The following is a 27008-nucleotide window of genomic DNA, read 5'->3' as shown; positions in this document are numbered from 1 at the left end:
GATTGTTGCAGGGCTCAATGGCGGACAGAGCAGGATAGTCGCGTTAGCACCGAGGACAATAACATCTCGACTGCGTGAAATTCCTGGCGCGACCCGGTCCGCCGCTGCGTGTCCCCGGGCTGTAACGGGCTCTCCTTTGCACTTAGGTTGAATACAAAGTCGCCGCAGCTATTCTCTTCTGGTCTTCTAGCATTCTTGAGTTGCCATCCCAAGCGGAGAAGTTGCACTGTTCATGGTGGCTCACTAAAGGCAGCTAGCTTGCGAGCAAACCATGGGGGACTCTCTCGAATTGATAGGGAAGCGTCTGATTTTGCTCCTCGACGACGGCAGGTCCGCGAATGGATCCGAGCCGGAGCAGGCTGCCTGGGCCCGGGACTGGCTCCGGGGAACGGTGCGGGCAGTGAGCGTCATCGGCCTGGCCGCCCCGGAGGGTAGCGGAGGAGAGGCGACAACAACAACCAATGCTGCAGGGCTGACGGTCAGTGTTTACATACAACTGGTGCCGTACTGCATCGCTAAACACCCACCAATTAACGAATAACACGTAGACTAGCTATTAAGTATATATTTAACCTCGCTGAGCTTGTTCTTAAACCGTCCGTGTTGGTACATTTGTGGGCAGTTAACGTAAGCTCGCGCAGATACTAGCAAGCTACAAGTCGCAGGCAGTTGGGCGAAGCTAAACTCGAGGCCGGGGATTTTCTGGCCTTTGCTTTGTTCGCCTTTTAGCTCATTAACGGATGACATTAAGCTCCACCAATGTTACTCGTAACCCCGTAGCAATCGATAGCAAAGCACAAATGCGACAGAGAGAAGCAAACGACCATGGTATTGTAACAAATCGCCGGCAAGCAATGTTGAATAACCGCTTTAGCTTGTCAGTTTCCACCGTTAGCTAACGTTAGTCCAGTGAAAGGCCTCACAAGTTCATATGAGGGTGAACCCAGTAATTCCTTCGACTTTACTGTCGGCTGCACATCGGTGAAATTTAACACGAATGCAAAAGTTTGTAAGCGAATAAACTCCTGAGTGGATGTAAATAATCTTCCCATGCAGTTTAGCCTACATTTTGCAGGACAGCGAAACTGCTGATGTGTAAAAAAATTTCGGGTGGTGGTGAGTGACCTACATTTAAGTATACACTACATAGGTAGAATGCAGGCTCTCACGATAATAATCAATTGTTAAGTTAAAAATATTTATTTAATTTAACGTTAACACTCTGTTAGTGCAGTAGGCTACTTTAAAAAGACATAAAGCAGTGATTTATCAGAACCAAGGTTAACTGGATTAAAAGTCAATTACATTGTAGAGTGAGGATTGAATTAATGACTGTTTCACTTAGGCTATTGTGTAATTATTAAAGTACAAATAATATTTTCCAAGGTTAATAATCAGTGATCCTTTGGGTTGTTGCAGAAGTGGGTTTTTAATTTTTAAAATACTACTAGACTCATAAAATATTGAACCTGAAGTATTCTCTCTCTGTAATATAAAAGTTGCAAGGTGCACCCTCAACAAAATGGATGTTTGAAGAAATGTGGTCTCTATAAGCATTAATTAGTCTTGGTCTTTGATTTTTTTTCTATTTAGAAATATTTTCATCCGCCCCACCATGATTTTCAACCTCGACAAGATTGGTATTGCAATCATATTTAAACCTTTGATTCACAAATGGGGTGGTAGTTAGAAACAGATTTGCTCCCATATTCACTGTAGCGAAACAAGGACCTGTAGGACTATGCTCTTGTTCAATAAGTTTGAAATTCATTTCAGTACCTTGCTGTGTACAGTATGTTGTGGGTCACCAGGGTTTGTTTCAGTTTTTGTGTAAAGATTTAAAAAAGGTGCCTTAGTTTACCTCCAGTTTCCACAGCCCCACTGACATGTCGACTTGATCTCAACCACTCAGGGCAAAATCCAGTTCTTTGATGTCACATAAGCTTGACGAACAACCAGCATGACAACTGGGATGTGTAGAAAAATATACAGAAACGTGTTTACGTGCTAACAATTTTTAAGATGTGTTGTTGGCAGGCTCAATAAAGTGATCTGAGCAGGAGATGGCAGCGCAGATTGTTGGCAGAAAGGTTTTACATGTGTTTTTGAATACAGTTTGGTAATAATTTAGACATACTAAAACTATAATGTTTAGGTCTCATCTGGAATTCTGCTTCTCATCATCTTTGACGACTTACAAGTGAGTTTCAGTACTAGTGGTTTTTCAAAGTTTTTCTCACAGATGTCAGTGTAAAATGTCAATACCAGAACCTTTTTAATGAAAAAAAATAAATAAAATTCATCCACTAGATCCAGATGCAAGTAAAACTAAACTGAAGAATAAAAAGGCCTGCACGACAATGTAATAGAAATCAAATGTCTACATTTGGTCAGACTAGAACCAAAACTGACTGAATTTTCTGACTAAGACAAGGCCCTCTTCAAAGGAGAGTCTCAATAGTTTCTGTATAGACTTTTGGCATTGTATCTAAATGGAAACTAGAAGTTGTGAGTATGTATGTAGATGGAGTACATTTTTGCAGATCCTCACAAGGTTCCACAAATTGAGACAAAAGATGTGTCCACTGTAAAATATCTTGGATCAAAAGAAAATTTGCTGCTATCTCAAGTTTTATTATTCCTTCTCTGAAGTGCCATGGAGAACTCATCTATTTGCTGATTTGGTACATACCCCAGTTTAAGAGTCATGGTTCAGTGCAAGTTCGGTACAGCGGAAAAAAACAAATGCTTAAAGATGTGTCTTGGCATTTATTTTGTACAGATGAAAGTGCAAGTTTAGAAGATAGACAAACTCCTCTTGCTGGGGACTGAGGTAACATTTTGCCCACTGGAAACTTTAGTTAAGTATTTTCATTAGAAAAACTAGGAACATTTTAAACACTTGGACTATGTATTACACCATAGCAACACTGCACAAGCACGTAGTTTCCCGAAAGGCAAGAGGGTTGCAGTAGGCTATAAAACTTGAAAAACATTTCTTATGGTATGAAAATTAAAAGAATAAGAAATTTAACTTGTGCATTAGGAGGTGTGTTTTAATTACTTCCACTTTGGCTATATTTAAGTAGAAGTGCAAACATTTGCTTCATGCTTCTTTAATGTAAGAATTTGATGCTATTCTTTCTCACACATGATAACAAACTGAATAGCTTTGTATTTTTAAAACCTACAATTTGAAAACATCACCTTGGGCTCCAGTAAATGACACATGGCATGTTTTACTATTTTCTTTTATTTCATTGATCAATTAATGGAGAAAATAAAGAGCAGATTAATCAATAATGGAAAAAAAAACATTAGTTGCAGCCCTTATTCAAAACACCCAACATTTCTCATCCCCAACTTGGCACATTTGGAAGATGCAGTCAAATGTACATTAACATGTTGGATATGTTTCCATTCACATCCCCTACAACAGTGGAGCAACTCGGACACACACCATCGTCATCTTACACATAACTCTTTTTGATGCTGTTGTAGCTGACCAGGAACCCACAGGCAGGTCTTCCGGCTCTGGCACTCCATTTGCACTTGCCATAGTGGGACCGATTCTCGCCAATCAGCTTGTTGTGCAAACCACAGCACTTGTTGCTAACAGTGTATGGCTAAAAGTTTTCGGACCAAACTCATGCTTGTGAACTTTGGTTCCACAATACATCCCTCCCTGTGTATTCCACGTGTGGCTGCATGCACTGGACCGTGAACCCTATATTGTGATGCTTCGGTATCAATATGTGAACCGTTACAGCCCTACAAAACACAAAAACATGCTCAATTGATATCTCAACACACCTTTGTAATTGGATGTAAATCAGCTCAAAAGAGAAGACTGACTTTTGTTCTCCACTTGAAATAACACTATTCTGTCCCATCTCTGCACTACTCACATTCGCTGTTCGACAAAAACCGCTGTAGTCAAAAGCTCCGATGTCTCTGTGGTGTTACTTCACTCAAGCTCACAAAATAATAAACCTCTGCTATCAACTTTACAACCATGACAAATTGGAGGTGTCATAGTGTCTTCAGTAAGTGTGGTAAAAGTCAGTGGTACGAATCTTGCAAACAGATCATGAGATGAGGGAGACCAGCTGTTGCCAAATTTGTGATTTTGTATGGTAGTTAATTTAGATACTGAAAACTTGGCTAACGACTATCATTGTCCAGTCAGATTATCCTTTGTAAATCAATGCACACCACTTTCATTCTGTTATTTTGACAAAGAAAAGAGGACACATTTAACTAAAATATCTTGCATAAAGAAAGAGGGTAATGTACAGGATTTGTGTTTATTTGTCTCATTAGATCTGTTGCAGTTTCAGTTGCTACAGTGTCGCCCCTTCCCTCTCTCATGAATTGCAGTTAAGGAACCATTGAGCCGAACACTTGGCAGCGATTCAGACTGAGAAGGCTGCGTGTTTTCACATTGGGCTGCTGTCGTGTGAATGCGCCCCTACCCCTTTAAACTGCTTTACTGGGGCTTCTCAGTGGTCAGCAGATAAGTTTGTGGTTGTTCTTGGCAGCTCACAGGACCGATAGTGTGTATCTGTCAATTCTGTGAATTGCTAACAAAGGACAATTGTGCTCACTAAACCTAAAGGTTAATAAAAGAGATACTATCAACTGAGACATATAACTATCAGTGACTACCTCAAGTCAACTCATGGATACACTTGTGAGCAAATTTTGAAACAAACTAGAATTCAGGGGCAAAGTGGGTCAATAGGTAGACACTAGTTGCACAGTTTCAGCCCCATTTACAGGCTTTACTTATTCATGTGCTTTAAGTCTGCAACAGTGGACTATTGTGTGTGTTTGATGCCATGACACAAATGTTGTCATTTTTATGCATCTGTTTAAGGAGGCATTAGGCTGTGCTTTCTTTGGTTGTCTGTCTGTCTCATTCTCGTGAATGCGCCATCTCAGGAACAACTGTTGGGTATTTCTTGAAAATTTGGCGCAAACGTCCATTTGGACTCGAGGATGAACGGATTAGAATTTGGTGGTCAAAGGCCAAGGACATTATGACCTCACAAAACACATTTTTGGCCATAGCTTAAGAAGTTATGCTGACTTGAAAAGTATACTCAGTAGAATGCAGATCTTTGCCAGGTGGCTGAGTTCCAGCTGCGAAACGTCCGCCGGAGCTGATCACGGCCACTCTAGACGATGCATTTTTTTAAAATCTTGTATCATGCTTTAGTTTAATGGATCATAACATATCAGGTGTGGAATCATTCTGCAGATGCTTCAAAATGAGACCAAACTTTTCTATGGATTTAAGATTTTGAGCCACGTCAAAGACCAAAATGTGACCTGCAACAGATGTTAAGGTTTCTTTTTGTCAGCCAAGATGATTTCTGGAGCAGTCAGTGATGGTGTAAAGCAGTCAATAAGACAGGGACAGGGAATCACCACAGCCACAAGAGGTCTTTAAGCATACGATCATAAAGGTGAACACGAGATATTGGGCTGATTGGTCCAGTAGTATGTGACATAAGCTGCAGACAGACACATTTGGCCAAATGCATGATCTCCTCCAGGCTCATAATGAAAGAAACCTTAGGAGTAGTGACAGAGGAGGGATCCCCAGGACAGACAGACAGACAGACAGACAGATAGAATAGACCAACATTACAGTATACACTCAAGATGACTAAATTACACATAGACTGTAAATGTATATGATGAATTGATCGGGGAGGATGATAAGCAACCCCAGTGTCACCAAACCAAACAGACCTGAGCCACATGACCTCGACCATCAAGACCTAGAAGAGCACAGACTACAAGCAAAGCTCAAGCACATCATTCACACAGGAAGTAAAAAGGAACAAACACACAGAGGGAGAAAGAGGAGAGGGCAAACTGCAACTTGACTGGTTGGCGGAGTCATACAGGCGGTACTTCTAGTTTAAGGTTGTTTTACAATTTAAGCCAAGTAATCATCAACCTTTTCTTGAAGACCAAAGTAGCTAGATAAGTAATGAATGACAGGCACTCCTACTGTGATCCTGCCAGAGGGCCTGTCTATGCGAGTCAGTGAGTCACATCCTGATTCTTTGCAAAGTGAAGGCCTTTATCCAACTCTTACTCTAGCAGTGAAGGGACCACAGCTTGGGACATCCTACACAACTCTGTGTGATCATATTAAAACAATGGTGCGTATAAAATTCCACATCATGAAAAGTTTAGAAAGAAAAATGACCAACAACAGAGACTGGAATTTCGCTTTTCTAGTATTCTCATTTTATTAAACTGAGCAGTGTTGTTATCAGACTGTATTATCACAGTTATGAAATGCTCTTTCAGAGGGGGTTACTGGTACACAGGCATTGCTTTGCTAGTTGATTAAATTTTGTGAAAATGTCAAATTAGCTCTTGGCCACTTAAGAGGCTCTGTGTGGCTGCCTGCACTGACAGATGGTAGCTTGCTATCCACTTGCATTCATTCTGGATTAAAAGCGAAGTGTGTTTTGTTACTTGCATAACTTGCACATCTCTCAACCTTATACTGCATTTTTAATGAATTTGATTTACCTTTGTTACCAAGGTAGCTGTCTGTTATCTCTTAAACGCATGGTTTGTAACCTCTGCTGCTAGGGTTTTCTTGATCGAAACAATAGCAAAGGTCGATTTTGATTGTCTTTATCGTAACACAACTATCACTGCCAGAGAGAATCTAACCGAAGTGACTCAGGCAGAAATCACGTTCACGTACAAAGAAGTCACCTTACGTTTAGTCACACTTATGCAGCATTTATACTTATGCTTCTGCTAATTTATACAATGTAAAATGTCATAGGCTTGTGCTAATAACGTTAGCATGTTATAATTGTTTGGAAAACGTGTTTAGTATAAGACAGTTGTTTTGTCGGTGAACTTTGTGAGCTGTAATGGAGCTGAATTTTGTAACATTGCCTTTGTTAAATGTTGCTGTTGTCCCGGGCTTCATATGAGTAGAGGAAACGTTCACTAGCTGCTAGCTCATTTTTACAATGTAAAATGCCATAGGCTTGTGCTAAAAACAGTAGCTTGTTGTATTTGTGGGGAAAATGTGTCCAGCAAAAGACAAGTGCTCTGTCTGTGAAAGCTGCGAGTTACAGTGAAGCTGATTTGTGTACTTCTCTATTACGCCATGTTTAATGTGTATTTTGGGTGTGTTTTGAATCAACTAAACTTTACAGCACTTCACAGTAACTCCGCTGCCGACTACTGTTTTGGAGGTGTAACTGCAGAGTGACACAGACACACCACCGCACAAGTATAAATGCTTACAACAGTGTAGGCCACGTAGGGTCTGCCACATAAGTATAAATCCCCCTTTATTTACGTTTTGTCACTTCATTCTAACAAAATACCTGCTAGTAACGTCAGCTAATGTAGCTTGTTGATGAAGATTCTCAGTCATCCAGGTCATGGTTATCTTAAGCGCTGTATCGTAGACAACTGGACTTGCTTGAGGACTGGTGCCTGCAACTCTTGGGTGAGAGGTGAAACATCATCAGGAAACTCAGGAATGTCCAACTGCCTACGATATAGTGTTTAAGACAGCTAATGTAGTGTTAACTTGCTAACTTACCATTAGATGAGTCGACTACCGATGCAGCCACTGTAACTAACCTTATGTGGCATTTCCAGTCATGGCATAGCCCAACACTGTTATCCAATACTAAAAATAACTTCATGAGCCTGTTAAACTTTTTTTTATATTATAACATTACTGCATGCATTAGCTTGGTGGCTTGGCCACTTGTCATAGTTGCGCACTGTAGTAAGCTGGATCTATATCGAACTATCATATCAATAAATAAGGTCTCTACTGGATTACTGTGTTGCAAAATGGCATGCAATTAATGAAAAATGTGTTGTATGGCAGAAAATATGCTGCATTACTGTTACCGAGTAAAACTCTGACATTGTATGATTTAACATGATGTATAATTTGGTGTTTCCCAAGAAAACTATAAAAGTCATAGTTTATAGTATTCTTAGGGTTCCCCATAAAGTTAGAGCAACTAGAAGGGGTAAAGGTTGACACCACTGACAAGTGACCAAATGAAACACATTGTTACCTTGAATACAATCACAGATTTCTCTGTATGAACATGGTTAGAAACATTTTGGATAAATGTTCTTATTTTTTATGTTCTGCTCCCTTCTGTTTTCCTGGCTGCAGGTATATGTGGAGTTTGAGAATGCTGTGCAGCAGTGGTCTTGGGTACAGGTGTATGATGGCGGGGTGAAAGCCGTGTTGGTGGAAGACTCCATTGTTTGGGCCAATCGGAGTGATGGTACTGGGACTGCAGGAGCCCCAGCACCAGCATCAGCCACAGCCTGGCCTGCTCTGGTGAGTGCTCAGTTGGACAGTGGACATAAGCAGGACCGTCTGCATCACACATACATGTCAAGCCTTGAAATAATCTATTGAAAGAGGGGTTAGGCATTACGACGAGGCCAGATAGTCCCAGTGCTATTTGCCAACCATGGTTCAATAACTTAGGCAACCAAACCAACTAATTTTAAGTAACAAATTTCCTAGAAGTTTCCAGAAAGTTGCTTTCATGAATGTACTGCTCTCTTGTCATGGAGGATATGCAGAAAAAGGCCCCTTTTTGTTTACTCCCCTGATGCTGAAACCTTTGTTGCTGGGCCAAGTAGAGGGCTGTTGAATTGGTGAACATATCAAGTGTTTTCTGCCAGGTCAAAGAATTTCACGTTTTCTTTTTCCTTAGGTCTTCCGCCCTCTAGTGGACAGAGTGGGTTTAGGATCGTTGGTTCCTGTGGAGTACTTTGGAAACAAGAATTTTGAGTTCCTGCCTGATAACAAAACTGTCCAGAGGTTTGAGGTTTGTATGTTTGTTTTACAGTGTGTGTTAATCCCTCAATAGTTTTAAAGGCTACAAGGATTAGTTTGTAAACCAGTTAGTTGACTTAGAACTAATTATGCCTCAGTGTTGGTGACAGCTGTGGCCAGTGGTTTTATGTTTTAAGTTTGTCCATCAGTTCATCTCATTCTTGTGAACCAGATATCTCAGAAACACCTTGAGGGAATTTCTTCAGATTTGGCACAAGCATCCACTTGGACTCAAGAATGAACTGATTAGATTTTGATGGTAACTCAAGGATTCATATGCTAATTATGATAAAAACTTCACACATTATCTAAGCAGATAAAATGATGAAGTCACATCATATCATCATGTGATATCATAATGTTTTGCAAAACACTTTTCTGGCCATATTGAATGCCATAACTTAGGAACAGAAGGTGAGATACCTGGTCAGATGCTGAATTGGTGCCATTAATATTGGGTGTCCACCTTGAAACAGTGCTGATTGTCCAGATCTACTGTGCTGCCAGGTTAAAGGTGTGTGTGAAACATGCACATTTTGCAAAGAAATCCACCAAATACCTTTCTGAAATTCCTTCAAAATCTTTTATTTGAGTCTAGATTTATGTGGATGTAAACTGCAACTTGACTGGTTGGTGGTGGCATACAATCACAAGGTGGTAATTCTAGTTTTTATAATGGACTTATTATTGAGGATATTAAAAATGGCCAAAAACACTTTCTGGTCCAGCTACTCAGATATGATTTTATTGCTTTTTTCTTGTTTCATATGATTGTAACTTGAATATCCTTGTGCTCTTCACTATTCATGAAACAGAATAAATAATTTCTTGGACAGGGTATTTGTTACTTCTCACATTTTATCAAATGATATACCAATGAACTATTAACAGCAGTAGCTGTTAGTTGCAGCACTAGTGTTCTTTCCTGTAATATTCTAGTGTGAAGTTTCACATTATTGCTGTATCACTGTCACTATTTCAGAACAGTGTGCTTTGTGTCCTTGTGCAGGTTGATAAAGACATAAGACACCCTTTGGTGTTGGAGCAGCCCTCCCTGCAGGCTGCCATCTCAAGCTGGCGTACTGACTTTGAACTGCAGGAGATCTTCAGGAAGGGTGAGAATCAACCTTCACCAGTTTTTATGTTGTTTTCCTTTACTACCTCATGTGCTCCTCAGGGGTGCTATATCTTGATAGTGTTTCACATATTTTATTGTGGGAACTTGCTGAAATGGGCAACCTTGAAATTACTGTTCATTTAAAATGCTTCAACTTGACATATGTTATCAGATATATTAAAGGTAATGCCAGTCATTAAAAGCATGACACAGATGTACTGACAACAATGACAATGAATCATTGTGTTTCTGATGCTGGAGTGGCAACTTACTAAATTTAAGAGGCTTTCTCTAGCCTATATTGTCATTGACTTGTTAGGTGAGCTGTGTCATTTAAACCTGCCAGAATGTAACTCTTACTCCTGACCTATTCCTGCCCTCAGGTTCATACACTATTCAAGGACGTAGGGTTCGTGTGTACCAGCCGGAGTTTGAGGATTGCTGGGCCTCAGGACTGGTCTCACAGCACGACCCTATCTCACACATTATGGAGATAACCTTAGATAAGGTAAATAACGCTGATGTTACAAGTTGATTTCGGATGCAAATTATCATATATATTTAGGGATTGAAATTCCCAAACCAGGGAGTGTGCAGGTCCTTAAAATGTCTTAAATTCAGTTTTATAATATTAGGCCTTACAACTCATTAAATAGACTTAAATTTAAATTAGTGAGTTCTTAATTGCAGCAAACATTTTATCTAATTTAATTTATCCATCTTTTGATTTCTTTTTTTTCAAAATGAATCAAGCTTTTCCATGTGAAAGTAGGGGTGTGTCTTTCTCGATAATACTGGTATGTTTTTTAATATCAAATGAAAAATTGATATTGTAATATTTGGACTTGTTGACATATTGACGTCATACTGCTACCCAGGGCAACAACAAGCACGGCTGAGAGCGAAATTATTACCGATTCTGCGGCGGTTCTAAAAAGAGGAATGTCTTAGAAGGCATTACCTTCAAGTGTCTGATATCTGTGGACACCCAGCAAAATAATTTGACACTCTTGATGACTAAGATGGATTTAGATTGAACTACAGTCCTGTGTCACTTTCAGATTGGATGGGTTTGATTTAAATGACTGTATTGCCTCACTTCTTGTCTGTATGTCAACGGCTACCTTTTTCCTTTAAGTAATGGAATATAATGTTAAACAAAGTCTTCTGGAATGGGCGAAAGCCAAGAGTAAAAATGACAGGCCTCAAGTAGATCTAGAGGTGGATTTGCACTTCCCAGATTGCACAAATAGAAACTTCCTAAATGAATGCTTATGTTTTGCCTAAATATATTTGAGTCATGGTTTGAAAGGACTTTTTTTGTGCTGTAGGGTGAAGAAAACCAGATGGTAGATCCTCGTGTGATACATGTCATGCTGGCAGAGGAGGAGGTAAGGTTGTCAGAATAACTATAATCTTTTAAGTGGTTGCACTGAGCTGTATTTTTATTTATAGTGGTTTAACTATTTTCATCGTTTGATAGCGATTTTTCAAAATGTATAAACAGAATTACTCATTAACATTAACTTTTCAGCTTGGTAAGAATGGCCGGCGAAGGAAGGACAGTGAAACAATGAAGGGTGACAGCGGACGCAGACGTAGGACTGCCTCCGAAGGCGAGGATGACTTGAACTTGAAACGTTTTAAAGGAGCAGGAGATACAGGAGCTGATGGGCAAAACTGTGGTGACTCCAACTCCAAAACTCCAGTGGAAGGGATGGGGATCTGGGGTGGAGACTCTGGTGAAAAAGTCAGCAGCACAACCAAAAACGGAAGCCCTTCAGAAGGAACCTTTCCTCAGGGCAGAGTGTCGTCCCCCAACACCAATTCCTCACTCCAGATGGACCAGTCGAACGCTGCTTCTCCTCGTTTTCCTGCCCATGTCAAAGAGAATGGTCGCTCACTCTCCACACAAGGGGCAGCGGACTCCACCACTGCTGCTCCTCACACCCCCACTCCTCCTCCCCTCAAACCAGCCCCCTCTCCCTTCTCCACCACATCTTTCCCCTCACTAGGCCAGATGCCAAGCCTGGTCCCTGGAGCTCCAGCCCCCAAGGCCTCCCCATCCCCCCAGCCAGACCGAGAGGAGGCCTCCCAGTCAGCTTATTCTAAAACAGCTGCTCTTGTTTCCCCGGGGCCAGTCACCATTTCTTGGACGCATGACAGTGGCCCAAGTGTGGCACTTTCTGCTTCTGTGGGTTTTAGTCCTAAAGCCCCCACCTGGGGAAGCCAGACTGAGGTAAGATGATTGATATGATCAGCACCGCCAATACATTTATATGCTGCCTTTACAAATCATTACACTTCTGTTTATGTTATTAATAACATTTTACTGTACCACGTTGTTTCTCAGGGCTCTAAAACAGCATCAGGTTTTGCTTCTGTCTTTGGAGATGTTACCTCTCAGACCAATGGAGCTCCTACCACTACCACAACCTCCCAGGACACTCCCAGGCCCTTTGGCTTCAGCTTTGGCGGAGCAAAGACTGAGGCTAAATCCCAGCAAGACCAAAACTTGTTTTTCCAGTGCATGACCCAGAATTCTGGGTCCAGCTCAAGCCTAGCTGCTGGTCAGACCCAGTCCAAGGACACAAATTACTTCACTGCAGTGTCTGAGAGCCTGAGTAAGGAGCCCCCAAGCCTTTTCATGTCTGCAACCTCCACTGAAGGGCTGAAAAAGCCTGAGCAGCCCAAAGTGCCTGAGACCCATTCAACGGGAAATGGCGTACTCAACAAGTCATCATCGACCTTCCAGGGCATGGGAGTTTCTGCAGGAGGAAGAGGCTCTGGTCTCAGTATTGGTGGTCTAGCTGCAGCCTCTGCAACTCAAACTACATCTAAGAAGAGCAGTAATAATGGGACTTCTGTGGGGGGCTTAGGGCTGCAATCTGGTTTTAATACTTCAAATAGCCATCAGAACCTTTTCCTGCAGGCCTCTAAAGAGCCTGCTAATCCATTTCTGGCATATGGAGATAAAACCCCCCATACCACTTTTGCCGGCCTGTCAGGGGCTGAGCCACAAAACCTTGGTGCTGCCATGGACAGCAAGCCAAACCTGTTCACTATGGCAGAGCCACCGAAGGGGATCATGTCTTCCCCTTTCCCAGCACTCTCAGCAGCTGCTTCGTCACCCAGCTCTTCCTCCTCTCCAGCACCAACCTCATCACAGAGACCACAGAGTGAAGGGACTGTGACAAAAGTGGAGCACGATGTTGGGGAGATGCCCACGTCCACCTCAGGCTGCCCCATGTTTGGAGGCACCGGCCCTGGTGGAATGGAGGAGGTTCCTGTGTCCTTCGACCAGAGCCAGTCTCAGAAGTTTACCCTGGAGGAAAGAGGCCAAACGTCCAAACGTGACTCTGACTCCAGCAGCAACAGTGACTTGTCAGACCTGAGTGATAACGAGGAGGGCCCAGAGAAAGGCCAGATCCCAGGAGCACCACCACAATCTGCCAAGGATGCGGCCATGTTGCAGAAGTCAAAAGTCCAAGGGGCTGCTAAGAGCCGTCCACGTAACAAACCTTTCAAAGGTAAGTCTTGCCCTCTTTTTTTAGTTGTGGTGACAAACTAAGCAGTAAAATTAACACCAAGTTGTGTCCTCCAGTGGGCCAGTCTGTACTAAAAGATCAGAGCAAAGTGCGTCGTCTGAAGCAGTCTGGTGAGTCCTTTCTTCAGGATGGCTCCTGCATCAATGTGGCCCCTCACTTGCACAAGTGTCGTGAGTGCCGTCTGGAGCGCTACCGTAAATATCGCTCTACTGAGGATGACAGCGATGATGACGACGACCCAAATGTGTCTTGTCGGTTCTTCCACTTCAGAAGGTACACGTTCATATGCTTTTGCACTGCTCAGTGTCTTGTTTTGTGTACTTCAGCATCAAAGAGGAAGTCATAGAAATTTATCAGAATAAAGGCAGAAGTCATCCATCAAACAATGACGAGTGTCTAAATTAACCTTGTTTTTTTGCCTGTGACCAGGTTGGCTTTCACTCGTAAAGGTATACTGCGTGTGGAAGGCTTCTTGAGTCCTCAGCAGAGTGATTCTATGGCCATGGGTCTGTGGCTACCTGCACCAGCTGTCCAAGAGGGCCTTGACCTCGATACATCCAAGTACATCCTGGCCAATGTGGGAGACCAGTTCTGTCAGTTGGTCATGTCTGAGAAGGAAGCCATGATGATGGTGGAGCCTCACCGTGAGTATAAAGACACCATTTATTCACTTGTAGTGTTTTATCTTGTCCTACCTTTTGTCTCAGCACTCAACCTGACCGAGGTTTCTACTTTGGTCTGTCCTGCAGAGAAAGTGGCGTGGAAACGTGCTGTGCGAGGTGTCAGAGAAATGTGCGATGTGTGTGAGACCACCTTGTTTAACATCCACTGGGTGTGTCGCAAGTGTGGCTTTGGAGTGTGTCTTGACTGTTATCGGCTCCGCAGGAACAGGCCAAGGGAGGGTGAGTCATTACGGTGATATTTATGAAACTTTAGAGCTAAGTTAACCAGTTCACTACAGTGTAAGTGTGTTAACCTGACTGTTATGTTATTGCATATTTTTCTGATCACAATAATAGATATAGTTGTTGATGTCAGGGTTTCCGGGGTCTCCTGGAAGATTTTAGTGTCCCAGAAAAAATGGGAGAAATTCTGGTCAAATATTATATGCGTTTATTGAATAAACTCATGCATATAATGAAAATATTTCCTTCAGATGTAGATGAAGGTCCGGAGGATGAGGTTTTCGCTTGGTTGAAGTGTGCCAAAGGCCAACCTCATGAGCCACAGAACCTTATGCCTACACAGATTATACCTGGGACAGGTAACATGTACATTATGACTGATTATGACCGTACAATCATCAAGTATTAGTACATTGAGAGTTGTAATGATTGGTTTTATTGCCTTTCTTTTTCAGCTCTTTACAACATAGGTGACATGGTGCACTCAGCAAGGGGCAAGTGGGGTATTAAGGCCAACTGTCCCTGTACCAGTCGACACACCAAGCCTCTAGTACGCCCTAGCGCCCCAAATGGGATTTCACAGGTATTGTGCCACATCATCTTTTTCTTTGTTCGTCATTTCTGCATTGTGACAATTGTTTAGCTTGAATTCCCCAACGCCTTCTTGTGGTTTTCTCAGCAGTCTACAACCAGCAATAGTGGTGCCCTCGCAGCTGCAGCTTCTGGTATTGGCACCACCCCAAAATCAGAGGGAGAAACATCAGCGATCAAGACAGAAACTACACAAACAGCAGCACCATCAGACAGTGGGGGAGGAGAAAGTGTGGGCAGTGTCAGTAACTCCACCAGTGGTACGTCCTCCCCCTGTAACCTCACCCAGTCCTCTGCCAAGGAGTCACGCTCATCAGGAGAGGGCAACAGCTCTGCTCTGCACTGGCTGGCAGACTTGGCCACACAGAAAGCCAAGGATGACACTAAGGGTAAGTAGGAAGGAGGAAGTGCTGAGTCAGTGTAATCTGTGTGCATTAAAAAAAGTCAAAATCAATAATAAAATTGAAGTTACATCACCATCCTCTTGCCATCTTCTTCCAGAATCCGGTACACTTCGCTCCATGATGAGTCGAGACAGCCGGCCTCCCTTTGGCCTGGACTCACTCAGTGCCCTGTCAAAGCCTTCTGCTTCCAGCCCTAAGCTATTTAACAGTCTGTTGCTGGGCTCTAGCATGGCCCAGTCCAAACCTGAGGGCTCCAGTCTCCGGGACCTGCTCAACTCCGGACCAGGCAAACTCCCCCAAGGCCCTGGCGAGAGTGGGGTACCATTCCCCTCTGTCTTTACCTCAGCAGGCGTACGTACAAAGCTTTTGATCATTCGTGTAGTTTTATTGAGTTTGAAGTGTACACATTTATACCAAAAAACCTATCAGGAAGATGAGTTTCTGATTGAGAGTGTTATAAAACTGAAAAAAGCAATATGGAGATAGGAAGAGATGTGTGTTTAGATATCAGTGGGCAAAACCTGTTTTCATTTCCAAAAATATAGTGAGTCAGCTGAAAACATTTTCAACAAGAATACTTGAAAATGTAAGAAAACTAAGATCAGGAATAACTGAGATGCTTATAAATTGTATTTCTGCCTTTTACTGTTTTTTTTTTATTTTGTCTGTCAGAGTGACAAGCTGAAGAGCAGCCTCCCAAACTTCCTGGATCACATCATCGCCTCAGTTGTGGAGACCAAGAAGGCAGAAGGCCGTCGGACCGGGGCCACTGAGGGGGGCGAGCTCGGTGTGTTGGGGGCCCGCAAAGATGGAGTAATGGGCCTCAGTGTTTTGGAACCACATACCTCGCACTCCTGGCTCTGTGACGGGCGACTCCTCTGCCTACAGGATCCCAGCAACAGCAACAACTGGAAGATCTTCAGAGAGTGCTGGAAGCAGGGACAAGTAAGAACCACAATTAGTGTAACTCCTGAGGCATGGGAAGAAGCTTTACTGTACCAACATGTGTTGTTCTGTCATCTGTGTCCAGCCCGTGTTGGTGTCAGGGATACATAAACGCCTGAAAAGTAACCTGTGGCGACCCGATGCCTTCAGCTTGGAGTTCGGAGACCAGGATGTAGACCTGGTCAATTGTAGAAACTGTGCTATCATCTCTGATGTAAAGGTGCGAGACTTCTGGGACGGCTTTGAAGTCATCTCCAGTGAGTGCACAAACTATTTTTCTCAAAAATATATTCCTTTGTTGTTTGGATTAGTTGATTAATTGGTGTGTGTGCCATTGTGTTATTTGAGCTCCTGTTTCTCTTAGAAATGGCAGCTAATGTGTTTTTCTGTGAATGCAGAGCGACTGCAGGATAGTGAGGGCCAGCCCATGGTGTTGAAATTAAAGGACTGGCCTCCTGGTGAAGACTTCAGGGACATGATGCCCACACGGTGAGGAGCCCAGAAATATGTGTCTCATGCATGTGCTCACCAACCAAGCTAACCGTTTGAGTCCCTGAGTAGTAGGGCTGGGTAGCATTTTAAAAATTACAGTACCAGTACAAATACCAGTACCCTTAATGTGACGTGATGTCAGTAGAGTACTTTATTTGATGTTTTTCTACTTCATTCGCTACCCATCATGTCAATATAAGCATTCAGTTGCGTAAAATGCCATCACATGTCACAGGCGTGTGGTAGAACCATACTTCATATGTTTTCGTGGCATCTTGGCATGCTGAGCTGCCAGCTCCATCAAACACAATGCGGTAGTGTAATCACACATCATATGAAACAGCTGCGAGCAAAACCATACAAATAGTCATTTTTTCTCGACCTCTGTACAAAAAAGGATCAAATGCAGGTATCATTTGACTGGAGAAGTCTCTGATACACAGCCCTAATGAGTGGATTATTTACAAATGTGTTACACTTATCATATATATTAAAATGTATATTAATTGAAGTTATTGTATTTAAATGCCAAAATGAGATCCACTTATTTTTTTAACCAGATCATTTACAAATTACTGGTCACATTTGGAATCTGTTGTATTTATTAATGTTTTTTTTTTTTTACACACAGACTACAATAGGTACATTTAGCCTTTATTAGATTGTTTATTTTAACATTTTTTGTTTAGCCATTGTGCAGACTCACAAGTCAGTCTTTAGACGCTTTGCTTAACTAAAGACTGATGTCTTTCTCCCTGATTTTGTGTTTAGATGGGCGGACACAATTTCAGAGTTTAAAAAAACTCCCTACGTTGCAGAACCAATAGTAAATTTGCAGGGCGGTCCTTTGGTGGCTCGCTGAACTCTTGTGCTCGTAAACATAGTCCGACTAGAAACACGTGTAGTGGTACAAAATGGCTCAAGTTGCTCTAAGTCCTTCATTTCCACAATCTTGTGGACTGAGTACACGTTTGATAAAACGAAGTTAAATCTCTCGGCATCCATTTTCAAGCTCTCTATGTGTTTGTGTCCTTGCAGACGAGAAAAGGGGGAGCGCACATTTCCGGGAGGGCGTGTCCTTTTCAAAAATGCAAGAGGCGTTGCTTTGTTGCCGGCCGTTTCCGCCGGTGTGTTAAACACACTTTAGAAAGGAGTGTCCCCAGACTATCAGAAGGCGGAGATCTCTGAATGTCTGGTGGCGAGACTAGCCATTGTGGTGCTTTAATGATCTGTACCTGAATTTGGTATTGACATATATATATACTAATATACTAACATAAACTTGTGGACAAACCACCATATGTTGTCCATGTTACTTTGATGAAAGTTTAAGATATTCCACACATGCCCATAAATGCAACCAGTCATTTCCCCTCTAGATTAAAAAAGAAAGTATGAATCTTAGCTTAGTTTAGCTTTGGGGTCTTTTTTTTGTTAACCAATAAATTATTTGCAAGGTGCAAAACACATTTGTGAATTGCAGTTCTGATCTGGCCCACAAAAATCATGCCCAACTATATATGAACTTGCATAGTTTCTGTCAAAGCCTGACCCGAGCCCGACCCCATGGCAGCAGTCTTGGGCCCAAGCCCGATGAGAAACCTAAAGTTGTACTGTAAAAGAAATATACATTATGTTCTTTAGTTTAACAACATGTATTACAAGCCAAGGGATCACGTTTCTTGGCACCACTTCTCTTTGTTCTCTTCTTTATAATAGTAATCTGTCGCCTCGTACACAACACATTCGACAGAGTGGGCTGCGCCCCTTGGTGTGTCTAGTGCGCAGGGCGTTCCATGGTGATGGAGTGCACAGATGATGATCACTGCTCTACGCTACATGTTACGCACATTGCTCCCACTGCTTCAGTCTTTTAAAACTCCTCCATTTATGCATGAAAACTGACAGTTTCATTAAAACAACAACAACAACACAAGGGTAAATTGGTGAGAACCCAACCTGATTCAAGCACGGGGACAATAATGAGAAATTACAGCCCGGCCCGGGTCGGCTCAGGCTCAGTTTGGCTCAGCCAGAGAATTTTTGGTGTCTTATTGGTGATGTTCTCTCATACTTTTCCCAGGTTTGAAGATCTGATGGAGAACCTGCCATTGCCTGAGTACACAAAGAGAGATGGTCGTTTAAACCTTGCCGCCCGTCTGCCCAACTTTTTTGTGCGTCCTGACCTTGGACCTAAGATGTACAATGCCTATGGTGAGAAGGATTAACTGACTGTGACAGAAATGTTTAATTCCCAGTCATCTCAGTTGGATGTCTCATCTCCTTCTCCCTCTCCTTCCATCATCTATTCATCTTCATCTTCTCTCACTTCCTTATTGTCTTTCTCTCCCTCAGGCTTAACCTCGTCTGAAGACAGGAAGGTGGGAACCACTAATCTCCACCTGGATGTGTCTGATGCTGTCAACGTCATGGTCTATGTTGGCATCCCTCAAGTGGAGGGAGACCCGGAGCAAGGTCAGTGGACTTAAACACACTTTGTTCTGCTCTTTCTCTGTCTTGTTCTGTCCCTCTCTCTCACTCACATTTAATAAACATGTGTTACAGGACATTTGTACGATGCACCATTAAATGTCATTAGAACCACTAATTACCCCCCAAATACATGATTTTTTGCCAGATCAAATCCAAGACATTGTCTAGAGTATATGTAGGAGAACCCATTTCTAACACTGGACATTATTCACTCATTCCTTCCTGAGCAATCCTAAAGAATGTTGTCACTGATGTTTCCCAAACATCGTGCTTTTACTGTTTTACTTGCCCCAGGCTTTATTGGCTTGGTTAGGACCCTGAAAAGACCCTGCTGTTGGTCTCACTCATTTGCATTGTGGTAAAATTTCTCATTCACAGAGGCAGATATCAATGGACGCAAAGGTCTGTAGACTTTGAATTGTATGACTTCAGTAGCATGCCCCTGTTCTTGACTAACTCCCCTTCTTCACTCCTCTACCCCATCCTTTTGTTATTATCTGTGCAGTAGGGGCCAGAGCACCCTGACCCATCTGTTGGTTTCTAGTGTGGCATGCTTTGTACACTTCCATGTAAATAAAACCTTTATTAACACCTTAAATTATTACAAGTGGGCACTGAAATTTCTATTGTTTCCCTTAGGAGATCCCGACGTTCTCCCCCTATGTAGATCTCTGGTTTGGGTGAAAAAATGTATATTGTTTGGGGTAACTTGTACTTGTACTGGGATCTTTAGTTCCTGTTAGCTTGGGATGAGCTGTGCTCTGGTCCTTACGCCGTGGGGGAAACATTTGAATAATGGGCACCGAGAATTGGCATCCCTACTCCCTCACAGTCTCCCTGTCACGCAGTGTCACAGTGACACTCACACACACCCGACAGTGTGACCATAGGCATGCTGTCCTCATAAACCAGTTCGTCTTCTTAGTAGGACCAGGGGATTTTACACACACATCAAAATAAACTCACATATACTAATTTATCCTGGCAACTGAACTTATGTCTGTGAAGGAATCATTTGTGTGAGACCAGATAATAATAACTGTGTCGGTACACACACACACACACACAAACACACACAATGTTAATATAAGTTCTGTCACTGGCCACCTAGCTAAATGCATACACATGGTTACGTAGCGAAGAGAAAGACGGGGATTACCAGCTTTGATTTGACACAATCACTCATGTATTTGTTTTCACTCATCATCTTTGTAGAACTATAACTAATAAGTCATAAATCAGCTCTGTAAATAAGAGGTCCCTATATTCTCAGGCAGCAGTGTTAGCTGCTGTGTACGATCAACCTCAGGCTGTGGATGTAAACATTGTGTCGGTAAATGTGATTGTGTAGTCTGTAACCTTTCTTTACCCCTGTGGTTCTCAACTAGTTTAGCCACATGATCCACAACCCAGACATTGTTAAAAATTTGAACAATTGTCACTGATTTCACAAAATTAATAGTTCTGCAGTTTACAGTGCTTTCATGCCAGAGAAACATAAGCCCTGTAATGGGATTTTCATGTTTTACCAAAGGTTATATTAATAGTTTGTGCTGAGACACATTTTCTTGTGTTTTTATCACAGTTTTATGGGGAAAACATGAACACAAGGGGCTGCTGTTTCTAACGTTTCTGTCATGACAGCCACATGATGCAGCTGCAAACAGTATTTAAGAGAAGCTCTGGAAAATCAGTTCACTTAAGAATAAAACTTCTGAAAATGGATCTTGTAGTTATGGACTATAATGCACCTGTGACATACAGTAACATTGGTTCATAAGCCACCAGTTGAGAACTACAAATTAGCACCATTTTTGAGAAACAGTATGATGAATGTACTTGACGGTCTCAGTTATTCTCAGGTAGGGCTGAACGGTTAATCACATTCAAACTAACATTGTGATGTAATAGAATTTTAAAATTGCAAAAACTGCCATTTAAAAAAACAAAACCTAACCAAAAAAGGTGGAAACACCTGGCCCCGTGGGCTTCACACACTGCCCCACACTCCACGTGACATTGTCAATGAGAGTAGATGAAGAAAAGTACCAGAACAAAAGCCACACACAAGCCGTGATGCTCGCAGTGTCCATGTCAGAACATTCAAGGCCGACTTTAAGTTTGAGCCATAAAATTGAAACAAAATATGCTTGCTGCACCTTTTTGTTGTTGTTAGGCAGCCACACCAACACGTCCTTACACTAACCTTCCAGTGTAATCAATCCTCCGTTTTCCCCCCAGTTACTTACTAAAATGTTCAGGCAGAGGGTACTTGCTGTAGCTCTGGTTGAGGGTGAGAGGCTGTCAGCAAATAGTGTGTCAGGCACAGGGAAACAGAGATCTATGTGGGTACACGAGACCCCAAAAAAGAGGGCGGATCACAGGGAGTACAACCAGTTGGTCCAGGAGCAACATTTCCAGGCCTATTTTAGGCTGTATAGCTCTGGGTTTCCAGCAAGCCCTACCACCAGTTTCTCCTCCATTGTTTGCTAAGTGTACACTTATTGTTGGGACCATGACGGAAAAAAAGATGTCCTGAGTTGAAGTTTTTTCAACTTGTGGAGTTCAGAGTACTGTGGCAAAAACGGCAGGTGCCTAGAGAGCAGAAATGCAAGGCGAGGCACGTCGCAATGCAAAAACTGCTAGCAAAATGCTTACAAAATCAAAATCATGCAAAATCAATTACAAAAAGGCGCCTCCGGCTGCTAAAACACTTTCTGTGTGATTGGGGCCGTAGATTATTTTCCTGTACCGTTCAGCCCTAACCCCAGGACCGAGGCATGAAACGTAAAGTCAGTCATCAAACTGGAATAAAGACAAGACTGTAGTCTTTAGGTAACATTAAAAAATCAACAGTGTCCCCTCTAAACCCTAAAGAGGAAGCTCCACTGTAAATTCTTGTCATCATAGAGACAGTGCTGATGACCCTTTGGTGCCCGGTATGTGTGAGCGTTGTTGTTTATGTTTGGTCCTTCAGAGGTCATGACCACCATTGAGGAGGGCGATGTAGATGACATGACGAAGAGGAGGGTGTATGAGGGAAAGGAGAAACCTGGAGCTCTCTGGCACATCTACGCTGCCAAGGACGCCGAGAAGATCAGAGAACTGCTCCGCAAGGTCAGCAGCCAGTAAATCTTTTGTCTAAAATAGCGTCTGATCTCTTGAGCTGCAGTATCACTGGCTGAACTCATCCTCTACAAAGACAGTGATGCGTTGTGACTGTAATGCACAAACAAAAATCAGAATGAAAAGTATTCCTCTTCAGAAAACTCTTTATGGAAGCTAATCTGCATTAATTTAAGACTACTTACATCCTGTTCATTTATGCCAATCTGAATCCTGATAGGTTTATCCTCTGCTACGTCATTGTTCATTATACTTAGGTATCATCAGCTGGTTTCCAACAACAACCAAAGATAGTGGTATGATTCAGATTAATCAGCGGCTTGATGCCATGGTTTATTTGTGTCAGGTGGGAGAGGAGCAGGGTCAAGAGAACCCTCCAGACCACGACCCCATTCACGACCAGAGCTGGTACCTGGACCAGGTGCTCCGCCGCAGGCTCTACGAAGAATATGGTGTCCAGGGTTGGGCCATTGTACAGTTCTTAGGAGATGCCGTATTTATCCCTGCTGGAGCTCCACACCAGGTCAGTTATGTTATGTTAAGGAAGCCTGCTGTAGATATCCATTTATTTAGGTGAGTCATGGTACATATATTTATCTCGTTTCATTAATATATTTGTCAATTCTGTGCTCTTCCTTTCTTAGGTGCACAACCTGTACAGCTGTATCAAGGCAGCAGAGGACTTTGTGTCTCCTGAGCATGTTAGACACTGTTTCAGACTGACCCAGGAGTTCAGACACCTGTCCACTACTCATACAAACCACGAAGACAAACTACAGGTCGGTGTGCTTTTCTCTCGTGCAGTTTCAGTGTCACATTTAATGCATTCAACTAACTAAAGAATGATCTTTGTTTAGTTCTGTTTTAACAGTATGTCACATTTATGTAACCTTTGTAATCTGATGGTTAGATGGACAAGGAAAGTGATTAACTCAGACTGGGTTCATTAGATGTTCAGAGTAATTACATTAAAATGTCTAACAAATAAATTTCAGCTTATACAATTTCTAAAATACTGAAACATGAATGTAGAAAAAAAAAGCAAAACAAACAAACTGAAAGTGAACAACCATTTATGTTTTTAAATCCATTTTCTTTAATCATTGGAGTCAGCCATCAGTTTGTGATATTAACTATAATTGATTTCTCAACATTGTTCTGCAGAATTAAATCTGTTGAATAATGTCATGATGGGTAGTTAACCATGGTGGTGACTCTGGACTCTGGTGACACTGTGATTCAATATAATTCTGCATTTCCACTGCATAAACACATTTATAGATTCATGGTTAGTGTACTAAAGTTAGATGGCTGTCGGCACACTTCCACTTCGGGGAAGCAGAGGATTACCAGGACACATAAAGGCAGCAATGTACTGCTGTGGATGGCGTGTTAATTTGGTTCCAAAAGTCACACAACAACACAAACAGACGAATGGATCAGAGTCAGCAGTAGACCAGCAACTCGTTTTCTTTGAGGTTAAATTGAGGTAAAATTGCCTTTATGTCACCGTCTTCAAAGCCACCAGACTCCATTAACAAAAACAGTAATTTTACCTTACAGCACACTGGAGTTGCAGTTATACTGCTGATTTGATTGTTTAGTTTGTTTGTTTTATTGTGATAAAGCTGGGCGATAAAAACAAAAATTCATATCTCTGCATTTACAGGCCGACTGCGATACACAATGTATATTTTGATATTTTTTACAAAATGGGCTCCATGTTTTCAGTTGCAAGTCAAAGCCACATTTGAGATGTTCAAGCAGTTTTATGAAAACAGACTGTGATCAAAATAAAATGCAAAGACAGGGATTTTATTCCTCTGTTTTAAAAAAGTATGCAGCTGCACCACAGTTGAGTGCAAAACACACCGCCGCTATACGCCGCACTTCAAAACGCCGCCTCCATTATATTCTATGAACAAACCCACACCAGCTCCGGCCACCGCGCCGCGCCGCTCCGCTCCGCTTCAGCCCACTGCTCTATTTCCAGTGTGGCCGGCGCTGTGAGAAGCTAGTCAGTTGTGGGTTTCATTTGCAGCTTTCAAAGGGGTATCTGGATGCTTAACGTTATTAAGCTTTTCAAATTTTTAATAAGACGATTTTGATAAACTCACCCGTGAAATCCAAGTTATTGTTGCCTCAAACTTTTCCTCTTCTTCCGTTACTGGCAGTTGGCAACCGTTGGCAACTAGCGTAGGTACAGCCACCTAGCGGGCTGGGGTGGGAAATACACTTTAGTGTCGACGGTGCCGCTGCGCGCCGCTGCCAATGTGTGTTGGGGGGCGGCACTTGACGGCCACAGCGCAGCGCCGGCGGCAGTGTGTGTTGCACTTTACACCTCCAAAACACCAGGTGCTGTAAAGTTTAGTTGATTCAAAACACACATTAAACACACATTAAACATGGCTTAATAGCTTCACTATAACTCGCAGCATTCGCAGACAAAGCACTTGTCTTTTGCTGGACACATTTTCCCCAAAAATACTACATGCTAATGTTTTTAGCACAAACCTATTGCATTTTACATTGTATAAATTAGCCTAGTGGCTAGTGGACTTTTCCTCTACTCATATAAAGCCAGGGACAACAGCAACATTTAACAAAGGTAACGTTACAAAATTCATCTCCCTTACAACTCACAAGGTTCACTGACAAAACAATTGTCTTATACTAAACACGTTTTTCAAACAAATATAACATGCTAACGTTATTAGCACAAGCTTATGGCATTTTACATTGCATAAATAAGATTTCCTCTACTCATATGAAGCCAGGATAAATCACACACAAGATTTAAATTGCAATTTTGTGGGGGCCTTACTGTCTTCACAATTTATTGTTTCTTATCTGTGTAATTTCAGTAAATGAAAGCCTTGTTTCCACTGAGGGAAATGGTTTCAGCTTACAAAAATAGACAAGGAGGTCTGTGTCACCATGATGTGTAGTTACATCTCTTCCCCGATTGTGTGACTTTTGGAACTGAACTAACATGATGTACACAGTTGCAGTGTCATCATGCAGACACCTAGGTAAGGTTACGTGGGAAAATGTTTTTGGAAGTTCTCGTGCTAAATCACGCATACTGAGACCATTTTGAATTTTCAGATTTGAGTACTCAAGGAACAAAAAATAAAAAAGTTGGAGCCGCCCTTTGAAGGAATGTGTAGATAACCATAGGTGACAAAAAGTCTGGATGATGGCAAAACCAATAACAAGAACATTTCCTCCAGTATAATATAGCCATATTTTCAGTAAGATAACTGTTACCACTACTTGACAGTGATATTACATCTTATGGTATATTGACAAACTTGACACAAGCTCAGATTTGTACTCTACTTATTCATTGAATAGACTAACTTTTGTGAGGTTTTGCCTTTTCTGTTAAATGTAAAACAAAAATCGCAGAAAAGCACAGTGGTATACTTCAAAGTGAAGTGTAGAAAAAAGCCCCAGTCAGTGTGAGGCATTGTAGCTGTGTTAACGACTTTCCTGTTGCTTTTTTCCTCAGGTGAAGAACATCATCTACCACGCAGTGAAGGACGCTGTTGGGACACTGAAGGCTCATGAACCTAAACTATCACGCCCTTAGGTCCTCTCACATAACGCTGTCCCAAAACAACCAGCCTCTGATGACCACTCCACTACACACACTAACACACACACACACACACACACACACACACACAGTATACATTACACACCTACATACACAAGTACACGCTGCAGAGTGCAGAGTACAAACATAGAGTGTAGGTTCTTTTGGGGCAGTGAAGATCTGGGTTTGGGGGAAGAGAACATTTGATTTGGGATTAGATGGGGAGGGGCTAGTCAGCGCTTTGATGAAGGAAGTCCTTTATCGCTGTTACACAGTACGCTCAAACTTGTCTAGTTGTTTTCCAATTATTATTTTTGATTAACTCTGTATTTAAGGTCAGTGTGTTTGTTCTGTTGTTTTCATTGTATATGTAAGATGTGAGAGTAAGGGAGGCGTAAAGCTGCCGTGCCTTTGGAGCAGAGGTTCAGCTACCATATAAGTGACTGACAAAATGTGAGTACCGGGCTAACTTTCCTGTTTTGATGACGTTGATATTATTTTCTTCAATAGGAGCAAGGTTAACCTGTTTTTGTAGAATTTTTTTTTTTGAGTTTTTGAACACCTGATTGCTTCTGCCCTCTGTGGCTGATATGAATTTGCGAAGCAGCTAGTGAGGGGAAGCAGACCAAAGTTTTGTATTTTCTGTTTTCTTATTTCACTTTTAGAGTAAGAAGTCTTTTCTTTTTATACACCACACGGCAGTGATCAGGAGGACTTCAGACAGGGCAAGTTTAAATTTTTTTGGTCACCTATCTTTGTCCCATGGGCTGAATGAACTGCAGACTTCCAACAACGTTGTTCAAGAATCACAATTGCAGCTGAACAGAACTACTGGCCATTAACATTGTATCAATATATATATTGATCTTAGCAGTCTCTTTGATTTTTCACAATAAAGTTTACAAAAACTA

General features: G+C 42.0%; 1 protein-coding gene across 3 annotated transcripts; it reads left to right on the top strand.

The window, feature by feature from the left end:
- On the top strand, positions 1 to 27008 carry kdm3b (lysine (K)-specific demethylase 3B). Of its 3 annotated transcripts, none has more exons than XM_033632690.2 (25): positions 1 to 478; positions 8198 to 8368; positions 8754 to 8867; positions 9885 to 9990; positions 10376 to 10500; positions 11324 to 11383; positions 11527 to 12231; positions 12346 to 13522; positions 13597 to 13813; positions 13970 to 14184; positions 14290 to 14442; positions 14697 to 14804; positions 14901 to 15028; positions 15128 to 15425; positions 15538 to 15791; positions 16113 to 16385; positions 16471 to 16642; positions 16784 to 16874; positions 18961 to 19091; positions 19233 to 19352; positions 19749 to 19772; positions 22348 to 22487; positions 22843 to 23019; positions 23141 to 23275; positions 26011 to 27008. In XM_033632690.2, the coding sequence occupies exons 1-25, from the start codon at positions 272 to 274 to the stop codon at positions 26089 to 26091; spliced, it is 5382 nt and encodes a 1793-aa protein (XP_033488581.1). In that variant the 5' UTR covers positions 1 to 271; the 3' UTR covers positions 26092 to 27008. The 3 variants fall into 3 exon arrangements, with proteins under 3 accessions (XP_033488581.1, XP_033488580.1, XP_033488582.1); XM_033632689.2 differs by having other exon boundaries at positions 15125 to 15425; XM_033632691.2 differs by lacking the exon at positions 19749 to 19772 and having other exon boundaries at positions 15125 to 15425.

This window comes from Epinephelus lanceolatus, chromosome 7 (genome assembly GCF_041903045.1).
Source record: "Epinephelus lanceolatus isolate andai-2023 chromosome 7, ASM4190304v1, whole genome shotgun sequence".
Lineage (NCBI taxonomy): Eukaryota > Metazoa > Chordata > Actinopteri > Perciformes > Serranidae > Epinephelus > Epinephelus lanceolatus.
The sequence above is the reverse complement of the archived record's forward strand: the minus strand, read 5'-3'. Positions and strand labels throughout refer to the sequence as shown.